This window comes from Nomascus leucogenys, chromosome 23 (genome assembly GCF_006542625.1).
Source record: "Nomascus leucogenys isolate Asia chromosome 23, Asia_NLE_v1, whole genome shotgun sequence".
Taxonomy (NCBI): Eukaryota; Metazoa; Chordata; class Mammalia; order Primates; family Hylobatidae; genus Nomascus; species Nomascus leucogenys.
Window position 1 is genome coordinate 23,325,521 of NC_044403.1, and position 20,429 is coordinate 23,345,949.

The 20,429-nt window shown below is 37.6% G+C and overlaps 1 protein-coding gene across 2 annotated transcripts; it reads left to right on the forward strand.

Moving 5' to 3' along the window:
* The first annotated feature begins 360 nt into the window (after positions 1-360).
* CLEC1B (C-type lectin domain family 1 member B) lies at positions 361-18,979 on the forward strand. 2 transcript variants are annotated; one of them, XM_003265472.4, is made up of 6 exons: positions 361-407; positions 12,797-13,057; positions 14,806-14,925; positions 15,066-15,220; positions 16,813-16,919; positions 18,753-18,979. In XM_003265472.4, exons 2-6 carry the CDS (start codon positions 12,994-12,996, stop codon positions 18,895-18,897), a joined length of 591 nt encoding a protein of 196 aa, XP_003265520.1. In that variant the 5' UTR covers positions 361-407; positions 12,797-12,993; the 3' UTR covers positions 18,898-18,979. The 2 variants fall into 2 exon arrangements, with proteins under 2 accessions (XP_003265520.1, XP_003265519.1); XM_003265471.3 differs by lacking the exon at positions 361-407 and adding an exon at positions 13,703-13,801.
* The last annotated feature ends 1,450 nt before the right edge of the window (positions 18,980-20,429 follow it).

A 20,429-nucleotide genomic window follows, 5' to 3' on the forward strand; every position in this document is an offset into this window, starting at 1 on the left:
TCCTGGCATCTCTAACAAGGTATAAATATCAAGGATTATGTTCATAAAAAGAAATCTCTAATTCCCCAAGCTCAATTTCTGGCATGTGCAGTCAGAATTTTTCACTAAAACACAGAGCTTCCTGAAACATAGTGATATCACACAATTTTAAAGAGGTTCTGAAAGCCACATATTTTCACTTCAACCTTGGGAACACTCACTCTTCTAATACACTCCACAACTATTTGTCCCCATTTTGGAGATTTCACAGCACACTCTCTTTAATGCCATTATTAAAGCTGGCACCAAAAAGCATTTAACACCTGTCCACTCCCCCAAGGACACAGCTGGTGTTCTCTGAACTCCTACCTCTTTTTCTCAGGTTATCTCCATCTCAGTTATTCCTTGCTCCAGCAGAATCCTGAAATGTGAGTGTCGCGTAGCTCACTTCTTTAGACATTGTAAAGGAAAACACTACTTTATCTAATTAATGTTTCAGTATCTTGAGGCCTGGGAACAGCATGTCTTTTTCAAGGCTGGGAGCTTTGATACAGTCACTCAGCTGACCCAGACACACTCTACTGTCCCTCTGTAAGAGAAGAATGACAATTTGTTTCTCTGCAGAGAAAGTGAGAAAAGTCAAATATTCTCCTTAGAAATATTCTCATTAGAATGTTACAGATCTCAAACTGTCTGCTCTGTCAGAACTGTTTCTTGCTGTGCAGCACAGAAGGGGTGCTTGGAGGCACAGCAGGAGGAACATGAGGGAATTCCCATGATCCTCGGGGTACAGGCTGCTCTGAATGTTTCAGCAAAGAGTCAGATTGTCTTCTTTACATCTATCTAAGGCTAGCTAATCTGCCTGGAGACGTTGGCTCTAGTTTATTCTCAGCCACATTAGATATTAAGCAGAGACACACATTAAGACAGAAAGAGCTGTGCCACACGCCTGGCTGCTATTATAGAAAATTCAAACGTGTGTGTGTGTGTGTGTGTGTGTGTGTGTGTGTGTGTGTGTGTGAGTGAGAGAGAGAGAGAGAGAGAGAGAGAGAGAGAGAGAGAGAGAGAGAGATGGTGTTGGTAATGGGGCATGGAGAAGAAATTGATAGCTACTTAGCGACTTAACATGAGTATGAATGGGAGTGCCCTCTGCTGGCATGGTTGGGAAAGTTCCTAACAGAACAACCACCCTGGGATAATCCTGCAGACGGCAAGGAATACACAGGACAAGATTTTAAAAAAATAACTACCTGAAGTTTCAGGGGAGTAAAAGTGAAAAAACAGGCCGATTCTAGAGAGAAAGAGACCGGCACATGGTAAGGTGTTTTTGATTTTAGTTTGTTTTTCAGTCATTCCTGCAGGGTAGCAGAACTCTTGTAGGAAGCATGCGGTATTTCTGGACTACAAAATCAGATGATGCTGTGTGGGACAACCACAGCCACAAACAGTGCTGGAATAATTGGATATCCATACAACTACTGGATAATGGTGATCTCTGGAGTGTCTTTAGGACTTGAAGCCTCTTTAAACTTCTGTTTATTTACATTTTTTAAAAACTTAATAAAATAACCAACCTCGGCCGGGCGCAGTGGCTCACGCTTGTAATCCCAGCACTTTGGGAGGCCGAGGCAGGCGGATCACGAGGTCAGGAGATCGAGACCACGGTGAAACCCTGTCTCTACTAAAAATACAAAAAATTAGCGGGCGTGGTGGCAGGCGCTGTAGTCCAGTACTCGGAGAGGCTGAGGCAGGAGAATGGCGTGAACCGGGAGGCGGAGCTTGCAGTGAGCCGAGATTGCGCCACTGCACTCCAGCCTGGGCGACAGAGCGAGACTCCGTCTCAAAAAAACAAAACAAAACAAAACAAAAAAAACCAACCTCTATTTTCTCTCGCTTAGGTCTAAAAATGCTCTGAAAAGACGCATCCAGTAAAACTGAACTAAACTCACTGCGCAAAGCATTCTCACTGTGATATTATTAATTTCAACATAACATGAGCAATAAAGAGTTGACAATTTGCATAAACAGTGTTCTATTATCTGGAAGAACAGGAGAAAAACAACATGTTGCACATGTAGCTGGTCATAGGATTTATAGCCATAGGATTTACATACACCTTAAAGAATTGAATCTACTTCTAATCCCACCGTAACTTTTCATTAAACTTACTAATTTATATAACAAAGTAAATTGTTGTTAAGGATCTGCAGGAGGTGGAGTAATAGCCCCCAAGGATGCCCATGTTCTAATCCTCAGAACCTCTAAATATGGTGGCTCACCGTGGCAAAAGGGACATTTCAGATACCGTTATGGTTTTTTAATAGTGTAACTGATAAAATAAGCTACAGAGATGCTGTAAGTTTTGAAGGTTACAGACTTTGAGATGAGAAAATTACCCTGGATTATCTGGGTAGATGCAATTTAATTACATGAGTCCTTAAAAAGGGAGAATATTTCTTAGATGTGGTCAGAGAATGGTGTGACCAAAACAAAGAAAAGAACGCTCAGGGACATGCAATACTGCTAGCTGAAGAGGGAGGAAGGGAGACAGGAGCCAATGCATTTGGGCTAGATGATGGAAAGGTAATAAGGAAACAGTGTTTCCCACAGAGCCTTTAGAAAGAAATACATCCCTGACGAGAGCCTTGATTTTAGCCCAATGAGACTCATATCAGACTTTTAATCTGCAGAGCCTTAAGATAATACTTTTGTGGTAATTTGTCACAGCAGCAATATGTAGTCAATACAGAACCCAGGAAAATATGGGGAAGAGCGCTATATATGAGTGATGAAATTAAGGAATCTCCTCTAAAGCTTTCCTTTGGGGAGAGGCAGAAGATTAGATAACTGTACTTAGGGGAAGGATTTGGTATGAGTTTTGTGGTTTCAGATGACTGGGGAGTGATCTAAAACTTCCGAGGTTCATGTCTGTGTGGAGATTATCTTAGTCAAAGGTGTCGAGCTTGAGGTGCACTCACCCCACAGGTGTGAAGCAGGTGCAGAAAGGCAATGTAAAAACTTTCGCATTAGGAACATTGTGCATGATCTCTAAACACCTAAATTACGTATGTTGCTTGTTCATACTTTTTGTTTTTTTCAAATTGATGAAATAATCAAAAAAATGTTTGGAGGCTCTAAGTTATATATCAATAAAACTCCACTATCAAAAATATTGAAATAAATAATAAATCTATGCTTATGTTTACTATTCTAGGTGAATTAAGAAAAGGCAGAGACCATTGACATGAGGACCAGTTGAAATAGATGATTACAAAAATAAGAAATTAAGAGTGGTTTTCTATCTCTGCTCTGGTCCACGTCCAGAGTTGGTTCCTGCCGGTGGGTTCCTGGTCTCGCTGACTTCCAGAATGAAGCCACGGACCTTCGCGGTGAGCGTTACAGCTCTTAAAGATGGCACAGACCCAAAGACTGAGTGAGTGGTAGCAAGGTTGATTGTGAAGAGCAAAATGACAAAGCTTCCACAGCATGGAACGGGTCCCAAGCGGGTTGCTGCTGCTGGCTGGGGTGGCCAGCTTTTATTCCCTTATTGTCCCCTTCCGTGTTCCCTTTCTGTCCTATCAGACTGACCTTTCTTTAATCCTCACTGCAATTGGCTGCTTTTAGAATGCTGCTGATTGGTGCGTTTTACGTGGCTGCTGATTGGTGCGTTTTACGTGGCTGCTGATTGGTGCGTTTTACGTGGCTGCTCATTGGTGCGTTTTACGTGGCTGCTCATTGGTGCGTTTTACAATCCTCTTGTAAGACAGGAAAGTTCCCTGAGTCCCCACTCTATCCAGGAAGGCCAGCTGGCCTCACCTCTCGTAACTTCCACCAGATTTTGCAGAAACTGGGTTTTCATCCTCATTTCCTTAGTTCTTTCACATACCTTAAAGTTTCCTAACAAAGTATTAACTTCTCACTATCCATGAAATGATGCTTAGCTTGAACAATGATGAAGAATGTCACCAGATTCCTAATTATTTCTAAGAGAAAGAAGATTGATAACACTTATCACACACTTTCTATTATTATGATCCAAAAAGCTATATCGTCTATTGTTATTAGTGTATTATCGTATTAATTTAGACATTTCTGTATATACTTTTCTCCCTTAAAAACTTACAGCATCTCTGTAGCTTATTTTATCAGCTACACTATTGAAAAACTCACTTTGTTGCAGTCATTTACCAAATTCTCCTTATTTCTTCATTATTTTTTCAACTGTCTTAAATCTTACTGACCTCTACTCCTATCATGATTATCATCAGTGATTTCGACCTTCAGGTAGGTGACAATTCCAGTACTATGGGCTCTCAGTTCTTGAATTTGCCTCCAGTAACCTTACCCACACTCAGAAATCAGTTGCTCACACACAAAAATCAGTCACCCACTAGATGATCCTAGTTTAGAGCTATGCTATTCACTGTAGTAATCACTAGGCATATAATTGCTATTTAAATGTAAATTAATTAAAATTAAATAAAATTTAAAATTTATTTCCTAGGTCACACTAGTCATACTTCAGGTACTTAACAGCCACAGGTGACATTGGCTACGCAACTGGAAAGTGCAGATAAATAACATTTCCATTATTAGCAACATGGCTATTGAACAGCACTGCACTAGAGTGCAGACAATTTCATTTCCAATATGAGAAACTCCTCCATGATCTGTTTCAGATATTTCACTCTCTGACCTCCACCTCCTATCTTTCCAGCCCACTCTCTCTGCAGATTCTACACTCTACAGTATTTCAATGCCCACTGAGATAGCAACTTCACTGACCATGCCACCTTTTCATTGTTGTCAATCCCTCATGTCTCATTGCCTATTATACCTAGCATGCACCACTTACCAGGGCCAATTATAAAAATCATTTTCTTACCCACAGCGACAACTTCCTTGCTTACCTCTTCATTCATCATAAGCATCTAGAAAATGCAGCTTGGTTAAATCCAACCCTACCTGCTCTGTACATACATTAAAGTAGCTGAATGTGACCATATTAACTGGTTTTATCATACGTTTTTGAAATGTAACTTCTCAGCACTCTTACTAATCAATCTGTTCTGCAAATCTCCTAAAAGATTCTTCCCAATCTCTTTTTCTTTCTCAAACTCTCAAATTTCTTTCTGTCTTCTCTTTCTACAAACTAAATGGATAACCTGGCTTTTCCATTAACATTATCTTAAGAAAAAAAAAATTCAGAAAGAAGTTTTCTCTGTTTCACTAGTCAACTATACCAAAACATCTACATCAGTCTATAAGGTAGTATTCTTTTCAACAGTGGTTAAATTGTACTACCTCATCTAAGATCAATCTCCATCTGTATATTAAAATCCATCCACCTATCTCCTTAAAGATTTCAAGCTTGTAATTTTCCTTCTTTTTTTCTGACACTATCAATTTTTCCATTTTTTTAACGTCTACTTGTTCACTTACGTTCACTTCCCAAGATGATACAATATCTCCTATGTTAAAATAAGCAAAAGCCATCTTTTGTTCACCATAACACCATACACATGATCACTCCATTTCTCTAATTTTCTTAACAACAAATGGGTTCAAAAATTTCTCTATGATCTTCCCAAACCTATTCTAATTAGGCTGTTTCCTTCGTATTCCTTTTATTTTTTATTTTTTTATTTTTATTCTTTCTTTTTTTAAATTTTTTTATTTTATTATTATTTTTTTTTGAGACGGAGTCTTGCTCTGTCTCCCAGGCTGGAGTGCAGTGGTGCGATCTCGGCTCACTGCAAGCTCCGCCTCCCGGGTTCACGCCATTCTCCTGCCTCAGCCTCTGCGAGTAGCTGGGACTACAGGCGCCCGCCACCACGCCCGGCTAATTTTTTGTGTTTTTAGTAGAGACGGGGTTTCACCCTGTTAGCCAGGATGGTCTCGATTTCCTGACCTCGTGATCCGCCCGCCTCAGCCGCCCAAAATGCTGGGATTACAGGCGTGAGCCACCACGCCCGGTCCTTCCTTCACTATTTCCATAAAAATACTCCTGCTAAAGTCAACATTACCTCAATATAAACACATCAAAAGGCTAGTTCTCACGATTCATCTCACACATCGTATAAACAGATTTTTAAATAACTGATTATTCACTTTTCATAACAAACTTTCTTCTCCAAAATATTTTGTTCCCTAGGACACCATCCTCTTGGTTTTCCTTTCGCTTCACTCACAACCCAATCGTCCCTTAGATTAACTGATTCTTCTTTACATTAATTTAAGATGTTGTTGTGTCCTAGAGTTCAATTCTTGGTCTTCTTTTTTTTTTTTAAAAGAAAAACTTACCCTGAAATGAACTAAATTGGATAGTACCCAGAGAATGGCCAGAATGGGAATTAATTTCTTATAGATTCATGACTTGAGATAACAGCCATACATTGATAATGTCCAAAAATTGTTATCTCCATACCAGTGCTTGATCTACAGGACCACATATCTGACTGGATTCTTGGCATATTCACTTTGATATATTATAGGATTTTCTAACTTAACACATCAAAAAATGGGTACTTTTTCCCAATGTGTTTCTTCATCTTAATAAATGTACACTCCATACGTACAGTTTCTCTGATAAAAACTTGGAATCACCTTTGAGATTTCTTGCTGCTCTCACATGAATTAAACCTGTCAGAAAATATTTTTCACCTTGGAAAATATGGAAACACAGTTATTAAATGTGGAAGTATTATTGATTTAGAAGACCTTAAAAGAAACATTGAGTTAACATGACAGAAGGATTCATTCTCACTCTGTTCTTCCTGTTCTCACATTTCATGCCTATTTCAGAGGACACTTTTAAAGTGGGATTTAGATGGGAAAGTACCCAGAGAATGGCAAGAATGACAATTAATTCAGAACTATTTACAAAAAAGAAATAGGGAAAAGTGAAGATGAAAGCCAGAGGTATCAAAGACTTAAAGGAAACAAAAATAAACTAAAACCAGAAGGAAAATAAATGGCCACAAGGAGGAGACAGAGGATGGATATAGGATGGAATTTATTTTGAAATGTATTAATATATTTACCCAATCAGGTGACTATACCTGACCAGCATAATAAAATATCCCAATTAAAATGAAGCACTATGAAGACAGACGAATTGATTCAAATCCTGGAGCAACACTTACTTGCCCTGTGGCTTTCGGCAAGTTACTGAACCTCTGTGCTTTATTTTTCTTAATAGTAAATCTGTCATAAGTTTAATTCCTGCCACAAATATAACTGATAAAAGCATATAGAAAGAGCAATAAATGGCAGCTGTCATCGTAGAGGTAAGTTTGGATTATTCTGGATTATATTAAAAATGGAAGAAACCTGGGATATTGCCCAAGCACTGACAGTGAAGCTTCAACAAACCAATCCTCATTAGCACAACCAGGGTCTGCTCGAGCCTGTCCAGAAGAACTCGATTATATCACTTTTCTTCATTCATAACACTTTCCATAATATACAATTATCTTGATCTTTGCTTTCTATGTTTCTTTACTATCTGTGCTGACCACCCTCTACTATAATATAAGCTAAATGCTTGTATGATTCATTAACCGTTGGTCCCCAGAAAATAGAATTGTGCCTTGGACATCTGCAGTGATCAATAAACATATGTTCAAATAAATGATTAATTAATAGTCCCTGCCATGAAGTTTTGTAGTAATTTTAATTGGAAAGTACAATAGTAGATATACTTAACATTCTGTGAATCCTTAATTCAAATATACTAGATCATTTCACTTTCCCTTCGATACAGACAAGAGACAAGGAAATACTGGGTAGAAGCTGATGGTTCCTACCACACACTGGGGCCTGTTGTGGGGTGGGGGGAGGGGGGAGGGATAGCATTAGGAGATACACCTAATGTAAATGATGAGTTAATGGGTGCAGTACACCAACATGGCACATTTATACATATGTAACAAACCTGCACGTTGTGCATATGTACCCTAGAACTTGAAGTATAATAAAAAATATATATATATTATATATAAAAATAAGAGAGTGGTTCCCTGGCACGTGCCCCACCCTCAAGCCAGGAGACTGGCAGCCCCAAATGGGGACAGACATTCCTGTTTTCATGCCCCAAAAAGTTGCCTTTTGGCCTGCCATGCCCCCTACTCTGTACCCATATAAACCTTGAACTCCAGGCTCCAGTTCAGATGAGCAGACGAGGAGATGAGAAGACAAGCAGATGAAAGGTGGAATGACATGACAGAGAAAGAGAGAAGAGGAGGAACTTCTGAACGTCAAGAGGAGTTTGGCTGGGAGTGGTCAGAGAGTAGTTTGGCCGTTGGCTGGCCGAACTCCAGAGGAAGATCACCTTCCCACTTCATCCACCTTCCAGCTCCCCATTCATCCCACTAGGAGCCACATCCACAACTCAGTAAAACCCCCACATTCATCCTTTGCGTTCATGTGTGACCCGTTTCTTCTGGGATGCTGGACAAGAGCTTGGAATATAGAAAGCTGTCACACTGGCCCTCTGCCCTTGAGAAAAGGCCAAGGAGGCACTGAGCTGGTTAACACTTAAGTTGTCTGCAGATGGCAGAGCTAAAAGAGCATTGTAACACTGGGGTTCCAGGCACCCACCCCTAGACACTACAGTGGGGCCACAGCCCAAACTCACCCCAGCTCCTGCACCTGCCCGTCTGCATGCTCTCCCTCCCACAAGGGATTTGAGCTCATGACAGTCAAACAGACCCCTGTCACATACCCTGCAAGGGGGGCCAAAACTCTCCCATTTCACCTTAATCACACTATTTCCCTCAATCACACTGGGTGGATTAGATGAGATTAGATGGTACTGCTTATTTTTTATTTTTTATTTCTTTTTGAGATGGTCTGGCTCTGTCACCCAGGCTGGACTGCAATGGCACCATTTTGGCTCATTGCAACCTCTGCCTCCTGGGCTCAAGTGAACCTTCCACCTCAGCCTCACAAGTAGCTGGGACTACAGGCACACACCACCACACCCAGCTAATTTTTGTATTTTTTTTTTTTTTGGTAGAAGAAGGGTTTCAGCATGTTGCTCAGGCTGGTCTCAAACTCCTGAGCTCAAGCGATCTTCCTACCTCGGCCTCCCAACGTGTTGGGATTACAGGAGTGAGCTAGCATGCCTGACGTCTGGTATCGCTTCTTACAAGAAGTACATGTATTCGAACTTCCTGACCTTTATTCAGATGTTTGCCCTGCCTGAAAAACATTGCCTTCTCCTTTCTCCTCATAGTCAATATTTACCTTTTCTTCAAATATTAATGTAAATCTTAATCCAATTGATTATTTATTATTTAACTTTTTACTTACATATGTTTTGTATACATACGCCTGATCAACTTTGCCATATGACTGCAGACTGACACATTTTTTCCTTCAGTTTCCCTACTGTTTGTAACAAATGCTCTGCTGTAATTTTGGTCTGATAGTTATTAATTGTTTAGTTTATAACTTTAAAAAAAAGCTCATTTCACTTTGAAATCCACATGTTTAAGCTTTCTGTAAATGAAGGAGAAAATATTAATTATACTTTTCTATGACAGGAAATCCTACCATTTCCAAATTAAACAGTATTTAGTATTTGTGGAAAGCCTGGTAAGTCAAAGGCAAACAGCTTTAGTTTAAAAGTGGTATATGTTAAAAAGTCTCTGAATAGCTATCACCAGTTGCAAAATACTCACTTCCTTTTGTTTCTGTCTGGAATCATTATTGTGACACCCACAGTGGTCAACTCTTGTCTTTCTCTTTTACACATCCACTGGCCATCCCTGTATATTGATCAGTCTTAACCGCAATGTTATGTATTCCACTAATTTTCATTCTTACTGCACGTTCTCCTTGTCATTGTTATTAGTCTTTAACTCATTCTTCAGCCATAAACATAGATAATGGAGTCTATGAAAGACATCATAATGTAGTGGAAAGAATTTAGAAATCGGGTAAATGGTACTACTTTTTACAAGAAGTATGATGATGAAAAAGTTCCTCAAATTGCCAGGCGCAGTGGCTCATGCCTGTAATCCCAGCACTTGGGGAGGCCGAGGCAGGCTGATCACGGGGTCAGGAGATCGAGATCATCCTGGCTAACACGGTGAAACCCCGTCTCTACTGAAAATACAAAAAAATTAGCCGGGCGTGGTGGCGGGCACCTGTAGTCCCAGCTACTCGGGAGGCTGAAGCAGGAGAATGGCGTGAACCCGGGAGGCGGAGCTTGCAGTGAGCCGAGATCGCGCCAGCCTGGGCGACAGAGCGAGACTCTGTCTCAAAAAAAAAAAAAAAAAAAAAAAATTTGTATAGCTGTATATAGTTTCCTTAGTGAAGAAAAGGAGAAGAGAATAAGATATTCAAGCAGGGTTAAAATATTGAAGCAGAAATAAAATAAGCTAATAACAGGCCTTGGAGGGTGATTAAAAGGTAACTAGCAAAGACTCTGGATTTGGAAAAAGAAAAAGAAGCATTTGTGATCTCTGTCTCTCTTTCCTGCAGTTCTCTGCTTAATTTTTGCTGAGTAACTCAACTTACATTTATAGAATGTGGGGAGGGAGCAAAATTAGAACTCAGTGTTATCAAGGGCTAGTTCCTTTGACCCTCAGAGTCTCTGTCTTCACTCAGCTTGCTTCTAACACCACAAAGTCATGTAAGGGGGATACACAGAAAGGCAAACGAATACTTTGTGGAACACAGATAAGATATAAGACTCTCAGACTGTGGCTGGAATGATCAAAGATCCAAAAAGCAAGGTTAAATTACAATGAGAAAGAGGAATGAAGCAATGGGAAGTCCAGAGCCTGAGATACAGGAAAGGAGTATCTTCAAAGGCGACTGTTAACCCACTTTAGGCATTAAAAATAAATGGGACACGTTTTATAAGGAAATCAGCTGCTCAAGACCTAGAGAATGTGGAAACCTCAACAAAGCAATCTAATCGTTATCTTTAATACCATCTTAAAGTTTTTGTTAATAAACAAAAAATGTTTGCAATAATTAAAAAATTGTCTCAACGTCCTTGGATCTTACCTTTACATATCTGATTTAATGTAACAAGTTACATTTTCATATGTACCTGTTTGGTACCGAAGAGAACAGAGTAAAGCTTTATTGGAAAAGTGTTATTTGTACTATAACCTCCACACATTTTCTTTTCTCTCTGTTACTTTGTCACAGTTATTTATTCAATTATTTTTTAGTGTTTCTGTATATTTTAGGTAACAAAACACTAAAGTAAGGCAGTGACCAAAAGAACCTGAAAGAGAGGGATTATGGCGACAGAATAGCCTCAGGACTTGCTGATGAGTAGATGTAGAAAGGAAGGACGAGAAGGAGGATCAAACCCCATTCCAACCCCAATCTTCCAGAAAAGCCTGAGGATTAGTGATGGGAGAGTGAAAAATCCCTTTTGGTTGAAACAGAAGTTATGAGAACAGAAGCAGTGGTAAATGAATGGTAAGTGACTGAATTTACCCAGCTTATGATTGGGAATCCCTGAATATTTTAACTGAGATGACAAACTCAGCAACAAAAATGGTGTTGGGATCTAATTTTTTTTTTAATTTTTAGTCCTTTCTTAAAATTTGGCATTTATTTCAAGTGTGTTTTTTTTTTAAATTAAGAATTAGTTTTGGTAAAAATATTTGAATCATACTAAGTTTGGCTGTCCAAAATTAGGGAATGTCTTTTATGTGTGTTATGTTTATTCTTCACCTCATTCTCAAAATAATTTGAAGAGTATAGAGGAAGAAATTTAGAATGAAAGAGAATTTTAAGTGAATTGACAAGAAATTCAGAGTGAAGGAGATAGCAGGGGAGAAAAAAATCTACGGGCTATGCCAAAGGGCATGTTAATAAACAAAATATCTGCTACTACAGCCCACATAATCACTATATTGAAAAGTCCAACTAACACTCTGCTAATTAAAGAAAAATAGAATTCAAATTATTTATAAGGTAAATGCCTACTACTTAAAGCTTTGCTAGTCATGGCAATTTAACAAAAATAAAAATCTGCCGTAGAACTATGTAAGAGCTACTCTATGGCAAAATAGACAACATCCTCCCCAATATTCCTATAATAAATGCATCAGCTAGCTTTGTATGGCTGTTCTTGTAACTACTTTCAATGCAAGCTAAAATAATGTAAAAGCCCATTTCATAAAGTTAAATGTGTGCAATACATATTATATTGTGATGAAAGGGTGCTAGGAACCATTCAGTCTTAACTATTCATCTAAGCACCGCTGTACTTGAAATGAAGTGATTTCATCAAATCAAAATTCTTCCATTCCAGGAAAATCACTTTAAAGCACAAACACTACTAAAGAACAATGCAGCAAGTCACCAACTCTGTATTATTTTACTTGATTTGATAGTTTTCCTTCAATACCTAAATCTAAGCAATATCAGGCCTGCCTCATGTGGATCTTTTAATTAAAAAAAAAAGATGTATGAAATATGCAAGAAGTTGCGTAAATTCTAGGTCATAATCAGGAATGATCTCTTCCAACACAAGACTATGAACCAGCTAATTTAGCCCGTATCAGATCCAATTATATTAGACTTGCTTCTCACAATGAGACAAACTATATATCTGCTGGTGAGCTACCCATGAATTTTCATCAGAAATCTCTCATTTGAGCAATATAATTTAGACTAAGCTAGGGCTAAGATAAAGCATGAACCTTTGTTCTTAGAAAGGATACACATGATGGAATGTCCCTTTATTTAGTGTTGAAGATAAAAAAAAAAAGCAGGAAGCAAATACCTTATCTACTCCTTTACCACAAGTTATTATTATTTTTGTGTTTTTCTGTTCAAGGTCCATGTATCTCTGAGCAGCTATGAAAAAGCTTCCTGGAAAACAATGAGCAAAGGAAAACAAATGTGTCCCATCTCACATGGTTCTACCCTACTGGAGACAGGAAGATCATACACTGACAGTAACTGAAATTGTATTGGAAACTACATTTTGCAAAGTCATTGAACTCTGAGCTCAGTTGCAGTACTTGGGAAGCCATGCAGGATGAAGATGGATACATCACCTTAAATATTAAAACTCGGAAACCAGCTCTCGTCTCCGGTAAGAATGCTCAGAGCCAATAATTTGGAAATTAATTTAAAAAATGAGTTGATTCAATTTTTTCTTTTTCTACTATTGATAGTATATATAGTTTAATTTCTTTTTCTTGAATGATGTTAATGCTCTAAAGCATTTGAGTAGTGTTTTCACAAGCTCATACAGACCTATTTAGATTACAAACATCCAATATATGTGCAGGGAAAATTGCATTAAGGTACTGAACGTTTAATGCTCGAGGGCATAGAAGTCAAGGGGATAAGGGAAGAGAGTGTTTGGAAACTTCATTTTCTATATGTGAGCAAATGAGTGTGATTCTTCATTTGCTGCTTATTAAAGCAATTATTTGTGGCATGGGTGGGCATAAAACAAAACAAAACAAAAAAGACAAACACACCAGGCCTTAAGAGCAAGTAATATTTTAGCTTGGAGAGGTAAAGTCCATTGGGGATGAGGATGGATGTGTGGTATGGTGGTGGGCCATGCCTATTGTTGATGATCATCAGGAGAACACAGGTGAGATCTGCCAGCAAAGCTCTTTCTATTACTTGGAGGACCCTGAGAAGGCAGGGGCAGGGGCAGGGGTGAGCCTTCCCCATGGCTAACCTATACTGCCTGCTCCTTTATATCTTTATTGTATGCCTACAGTTGGCCCTGCGTCCTCCTCCTGGTGGCGTGTGACCGCTTTGATTCTGCTGATCCTGTGCGTGGGGATGGTTGTCGGGCTGGTGGCTCTGGGGATTTGGTGTAAGTGTTGACTCTGCCAGAAATTTGATTGGAGGAAGGTAATACTGAAGGGTCATGGCATATCCCACTAAGCTTCTCAGTAGTCACTATTTGTCTATTTGTCACTTCTCCAATTGTCCTACAGATAGTTGCCAAGAGAATCTCAATAAAGGAGAACGCTGACCATTTCCTTGTGATTAAAATAAGATCTTAAGATTTTAATTAATTAAAGGTTATTTTTAAGAATGTACTACTGGCCTTTAAGACCCTCCTCAGTGTGGATCCAAACTATCTTTAAAAACTTTTTTGTCCCTTTTCTTATCTTGCATATCCTAAGAACCAGCCAAACTGGAGTTTTTCAATTTCATATATAAATTCCATATTCTCTTGTCTGAAATGTTTCTCATTCTATTCTCTCTACCTAATATTTTCTGTTTCTCATTTTGTTTACTAAATTATTTGTGCATTTCTTCTTTCTGTAATTCTCACGGCCCTCCAATAGCACATTGTAGTCTTTGTAATTGTTGCTTGTTTGTGTATTTGTTGATTTTTTTAAAAGATGTCAGAATCTAACATTTATCCTCTTGTATTTCTTTATTATTCACCTGAATATCACAAGTACTTTAAGCATAACAAGAAATCAGCATGCATTTTTAAATGAATTAATAGTTTGGCATCACAGAAAGAACAAAAAATAAGAGGTCATTCACCTCTATAACTCAGCTGAGAAGCTTGTATTCAAGCAAATGAATACAGGCTCTGGGGATGTTATTGATGTTGGGATTCTTTATTTGTGATTGTCTCCTTCAAATAGTTCACTTATTAACCCTCAGGTGTCAGTTCTGTGTATTTCTTAATTTGTTCTTTATAGCCCCTTCACACTTTTCAACATTCATTTAATCATGTGAATCTAGTAAACTCTTCATATATTGGCAATGTTAATGAAATGAAAATTCAGTGACAGATCTTTGCATCATTTCTATGGTTCTAATTACAAATTATTACTATTTACTTTTTAAACCTAGCTGTCATGCAGCACAATTACCTACAAGATGAGAATGAAAATCGCACAGGAACTCTGCAACAATTAGCAAAGCGCTTCTGCCAATATGTAATAAAACAATCAGAACTAAAAGGTACTTTCAGTAAGTATTGTTTTTTAAACCTCTTCATCTCTCCAATCCCTGGAGCATTTCTCTGATGGCAACTGAAGGGAGTCTTGAGATCTGCAGAAAACATTGAATGTGGAGAAAATGTACACCATTCCTGTGCTTGGTTTCTCCAGAAGGTCATAAATGCAGCCCCTGTGACACTAACTGGAGATATTATGGAGATAGCTGCTATGGGTTCTTCAGGCACAACTTAACCTGGCAAGAGAGTAAGCAGTACTGCACTGACATGAATGCTACCCTCCTGAAGATTGACAACCAGAATATTGTGGTAAGAAGATTCTTATGTCAAATATTTTGGAGGCAAGGGAGAGAAACCTCAAATGTAACACTTGACCTTTTTTGTTTTTTACATTTTTCCTAACATTTTTCAGTTTGTACTAATCGAAGACCCTTATGAAACCTGGTAAGAATTACAGAACCCAAATATTCAATCCAATCATAATATTCTACAACCTTGCTAGAGTTGATCAGTCAAATTGACTTGTCCCTTCCTGACACCTCAGGCCTCAGTGTGTCACACATGAAGAGTCAGCCCAGTAATGTTCATATTGATTTGTGTCCTCTGTTGTTCTAACTTGCTGTGCTGTCCACTTACTGTTTCTGTGGACTCAAGACGCATACAGAAGATATCCAGTTAAATAATTAGCTTTTCTTTCCACTCCAGCAAAATAAGATAGTTTTCTAAAATCTCAGCTCTCTTATATAGATAATTTGAGACATATATGCATATTCTGAATTTGTATTAGTCTAGGCAGATGCCAGGTTGAAGATTTATAACTAAAAGTAGTCATGCAACTTTTTCAGAAAAAGAAATTGTATAGTTGGATTTCAGGTAGAATTTATCTGTCAGTTCTTATTGGGAAGTATATAATATTGATATATTTTAAAGAAAATATTAGGATATAATAGAATGGTTCCCAGTGGCTCCAGCTTTAAGAAATAAACAGTCACATGTGACTTTCACACAATATCTCCTGTGGAATGCCATTTTGAGTCTCACATATCTGTCAAGAAGCTCAAGTCATTTTTTATTTACCAAGAATGCATTATCACTTGTTATTCCAGGAAGTCTGAGAATACATAAGCATTTGGCCTTCACATAATTTTGTTACCCATAGATTGATTGATTCACTTATTCCTTCATTAATTCAGCAACTATGTGCTGAAACTATTCCAGAATTTGGACCTGTGCAGTTAATAAGACCGAAAGAAAAATGCTTAACCTCAACAAGAGTATATTCTAGTTAAAGCAACAGCCAAGAAACAAAACAAAGGATATAGTATATAGTTTCGTAGATAGTGATAATTGCTAATTAGAAGAAAGTAAATAGGGAAAGGTAGATGTACATTATTTACAAATCCTTTTGAGAAAGACATCATAAATGCCTTTATTCAATTAACTGAAACAAGTTAATACTTCTATATGTAAGATTTTATAGGCAAGCTGAGCAATAACCAAAGCAGGTAGAGCTTTAACTCTAAGGAATATACAGCTCATCAACAATGTATTTCTTTGCGTTTCCTTTCTCTGCTTACATTTATTCCTTTGAATCATATTTGGTATTCTATTTGGCAGTATAATACTCAACTGATTGAAGATCTAAATATATGTTATAAACACAAAGGAAGATTAGAATATCAGCTATTTTGTGTACAATTTTACCTGTGTCCTACAAGTTTTTTTTAAGTTCTCAGACAAGTCAAATTGGTATAATTTCAAACATCAAATGTAATCCATTAATACTAATATAGACATGTAATCCAACATTTTTTGTCCAACGTCTTATCATGAAGCTTTGTCTATCATACCAAGAGCTGTGGAGGGATTCTGACCATTGCGTTTATTTATGTTTACAATAGGAATACATCAAAGCCAGGACTAGTTTAATTCGTTGGGTCGGATTATCTCGCCAGAAGTCTAATGAGGTCTGGAAGTGGGAGGATGGCTCGGTTCTCTCAGAAAATATGTAAGTCACTGGACACTTAGAATAGGAAGCAGTACTAGAAACTCTTTTTCTTGAGATTCCTTTTTCTCTCAGTCCAAGTCACTGCTATGGGTTGTATAAGCAGCAGCTGAGTCACTTACCTGCTAATTCAAACAAGAGAGCACTGGTCATAAGACAATTCTTCTTTCTACTCTCTCCCATTATTTTGCTCTTTGTCTAAGCCACAGTCCACCTTTATCTCTGATATTATTCCCATTCATTTTTATATTCAACTTTACCATGAAACACTATGTGCATGTATGTGTGTGTGTGTGTGTGCGTGCGCACACATGCGCATGTCTGTGTGTTTTTGTGTTTTGCTTGCTCTGATTATCTTCACATATTTTTAAAACAAAATTTCATTATCATTATTTTACAGTTGAAAGTTGTTACCTTGAGAGTCCTTTTGAGTTTTCAGTATTGTTTTGCCTACTCTTCTATTCTAGGAGTGTCCAAGAATTGGATACATTGTATTTCAAAAGATAATTCCAGTGTCCATTAATGAAGCTTTGTCCTTCTACAAACAATCCAGGCAAAGGGATTAATTGCATCAAGAGTTGAGCTGCTTCCTATACGGCTTTCCAATCTCTAGTCTCAACATCTTTTGTTCATCCCGTATATCAAAACTGCAGTCTCTCTTCAATTAAAATTTAAACTGATAACCAAAACTTATATAATCTGATCATTACTGAAATTATTAAATTTTAAACAAACATTTATTAAGTATTTACTATAGGTGGGATCTTAGGATACTACAACTACAAGCAAACCTCTTCACACACCTTGGGCTTTATCTCCTATTGCTTGCTGCCTCATTCACAATATTGCAGGCAAATTAGGGTTCTTTCCATTCTTCCAACAAATCAAACTCGTTTTGTTACCTTAAGGCTTTTTTCTTGCTATTTTCTTCTTCTAGAATGCTCTGCCTCCACAACTCCATGACCATCTCCTCACAGAGACTCAAGTCTCTGTTTAAACATCACTTCTTCAATGAGGCTAACTCTATCAAAACTAAATTAGCCTCCCTTAAACCCACATCCATACGGTCCACTACTGTTTTGTTTCTTTGTAACTCTTACCACTGTCTGAATTTTTCTGGTCTATTTTTTGTGGGCTTCTTACTGGTATCGCCCCACTTAAATGAAAGTTCCCCAACAAGAAAGACATTAGCTTGCTTGTCTTTCTTTATCAGTGTATCCTCAGCACATAGAGCAACTTTGCCACATAGTTCTGCAGATATTTTCCAAATAAACTAATAAGTATATATTCCTTGTCCTCTCATTATAAGTAGTTTAGAAATAAATAAATATAACTTAACAGACAATTACAATACAACCTGCTATCCTAGATGATTTATCTTGTAACATAAATCCTGATTTCAAAACTACTGAATCAACTCACTTTTCCATGAGCGTATTCCCATCTAGTGCAGCTACTTCTCCTGTAGGGCTCTTCCATCTCCTGTCAGTTCATCTAAGTCCTGACCTTCCATCAATACCGAACTAAAGTCTGATCTTCTAGATAATGCATTTTCCCATTATTTTGGAGCCATCTCCATCACTTCTTCAGGGCTCCTATTGTACCTAGTGTTCCCTTGCTCTTAATTTTGTGCTACATCAAATTGATATTGGGCTTTTCAAGTATACATACCTTGTACTGCCAAGCAGGGTGGAACTTTCTCAACAATGAGAATCTTTTTTTTTTTCCTATTTTCCTCAGTCTCTATTTGGTGCATCAAACTACTATACACAGAGTTTGATTACTGATTGTTTGCTTAGTTTTCAAAGGAATTTATTCTAACTTTCCCATTCACAGGTTTGAGCTTTTGGAAGGTGGAAAAGGAAATATGAATTGTGCTTATTTTCGTAATGGGAAAATGTACCCTACCTTCTGTGAGAACAAACATTATTTAATGTGTGAGAGGAAGGCTGGCATGACCAAGGTGGACCAACTACCTTAATGCAAAGAGGTGGACAGGATAACACAGATAAGGGCTTTATTGTACAATAAAAGATATGTACGAATGCATCAGTAGCTGAAAATTGCTTATTTCTCCCTTTCTTCTCATTGGAGTTATTTTTAATATTATCTTTCCTATCAGAATTACCTAGACCCTTCTTTGAATATACAGAAGCCATCACGTGAGTTTATCATTTGCTTCCCAATTGTTCTGTTTTCCTTTAATTTTCTTTCTTCTTGTCCTTCATTTCTAATTACCTGAACATAGTATGATTTACTGCATCTTCAGATATACACATATAAAATCAAAATCAGGCCAATATAAGTTAGGGCTTAATTAATATAAGTTGTGCAAAATATCTATGTTTGAAATCTGTCCAAAATATCTAAGTTTGAAAGGCAGTGTAAGACAGTAAAAAGAATATTAAACTTAGAATCAGCAAAATAATTTAGATGTCAATTAACTAAATTACAATCATGAACCAGTTTCATAGCCTTTTTAACTTCCCTTTTCTCATATTTAAAATAAGAATAATAACACCCATCTTTTATACCTCACAGTTCTACAACCTAAAATAGAACTTTAGAGTGTTAACTGTACCAGAAACTCCATGAAAGCGAATACCATGACTTCCCCATTCACTATTCTATTACCAGCACCAAGCCGAGACCCTGGCTCACAAAACAGAGAGATATTTGTTTCTCTTTGTATAAGATAGTTCATGAGAAAAATGCCTCAATCATTAAAACATTACACAAATAGAATTACTATTCCAAGTCTACCTCTGGTTAGTTTCAACAGTAGTAATTTTCTATGCTAGAGAAGGAAAAGAAAGTTTGCAAGAAAACTCACAGGGTTTAACAAGTTTCAGAGGCTACTAGACAGAAGGACAAGTAAAAATGCTTTAATTAGTATTTTGCTAATAGTTCTGTGCTTTACTCTTGCTGAGTAACTCTGGAAGTATTTACAGAATATGTGGAAAGGCACACCCTTTCACAGGATAATAGGCAAAAATTGCATTTCTTTCCCACAGCTTCCCTTTTTTAACTAGTGGCTACAATTTATGAACATGATTCTCAAACATCTCAACGGAAGTGTTGGTTAAAACATAGAGAAACCAAATAGGAAACTCAAAAGCTGATGTTACTCAGTGCGAAGACTGAGAAGACACAGAGACCTGGGTTTTTACCAGCATCATGACACAATTCTTATACAAGTAGTCTTTAATACAGTTAGAGAAATATCACTACTTTAGAACTTACTCTCTATCTGGCTTTGGATAAGTAATTTAGTGTCTTTAAAACTCTATTTTCTCACCTTGAAATGGGTTTAATAATGTTACCTTGCTCATAAGTTAATTGTGAAGCTCATTTAATATGATTATATAAAGTATTGATCAGATGAGGATGTGGAGAAATAGGAACACTTTTACACTGTTGGTGGGACTGTAAACTAGTTCAACCATTGTGGAAGTCAGTGTGGTGATTCCTCAGGGATCTAGAACTAGAAATACCATTTGACCCAGCCATCCC

Bases quoted from the DNA above. Each gene is read 5' to 3' on its own strand.
- CLEC1B (XM_003265471.3), top strand. From the start codon at position 12,994: ATGCAGGATGAAGATGGATACATCACCTTAAATATTAAAACTCGGAAA. The intron at 15,221-16,812 runs GTAAGAAGATTC...TGTTTACAATAG, and splicing joins TTGACAACCAGAATATTGTG to GAATACATCAAAGCCAGGAC. The intron at 16,920-18,752 runs GTAAGTCACTGG...TCCCATTCACAG, and splicing joins TCGGTTCTCTCAGAAAATAT to GTTTGAGCTTTTGGAAGGTG.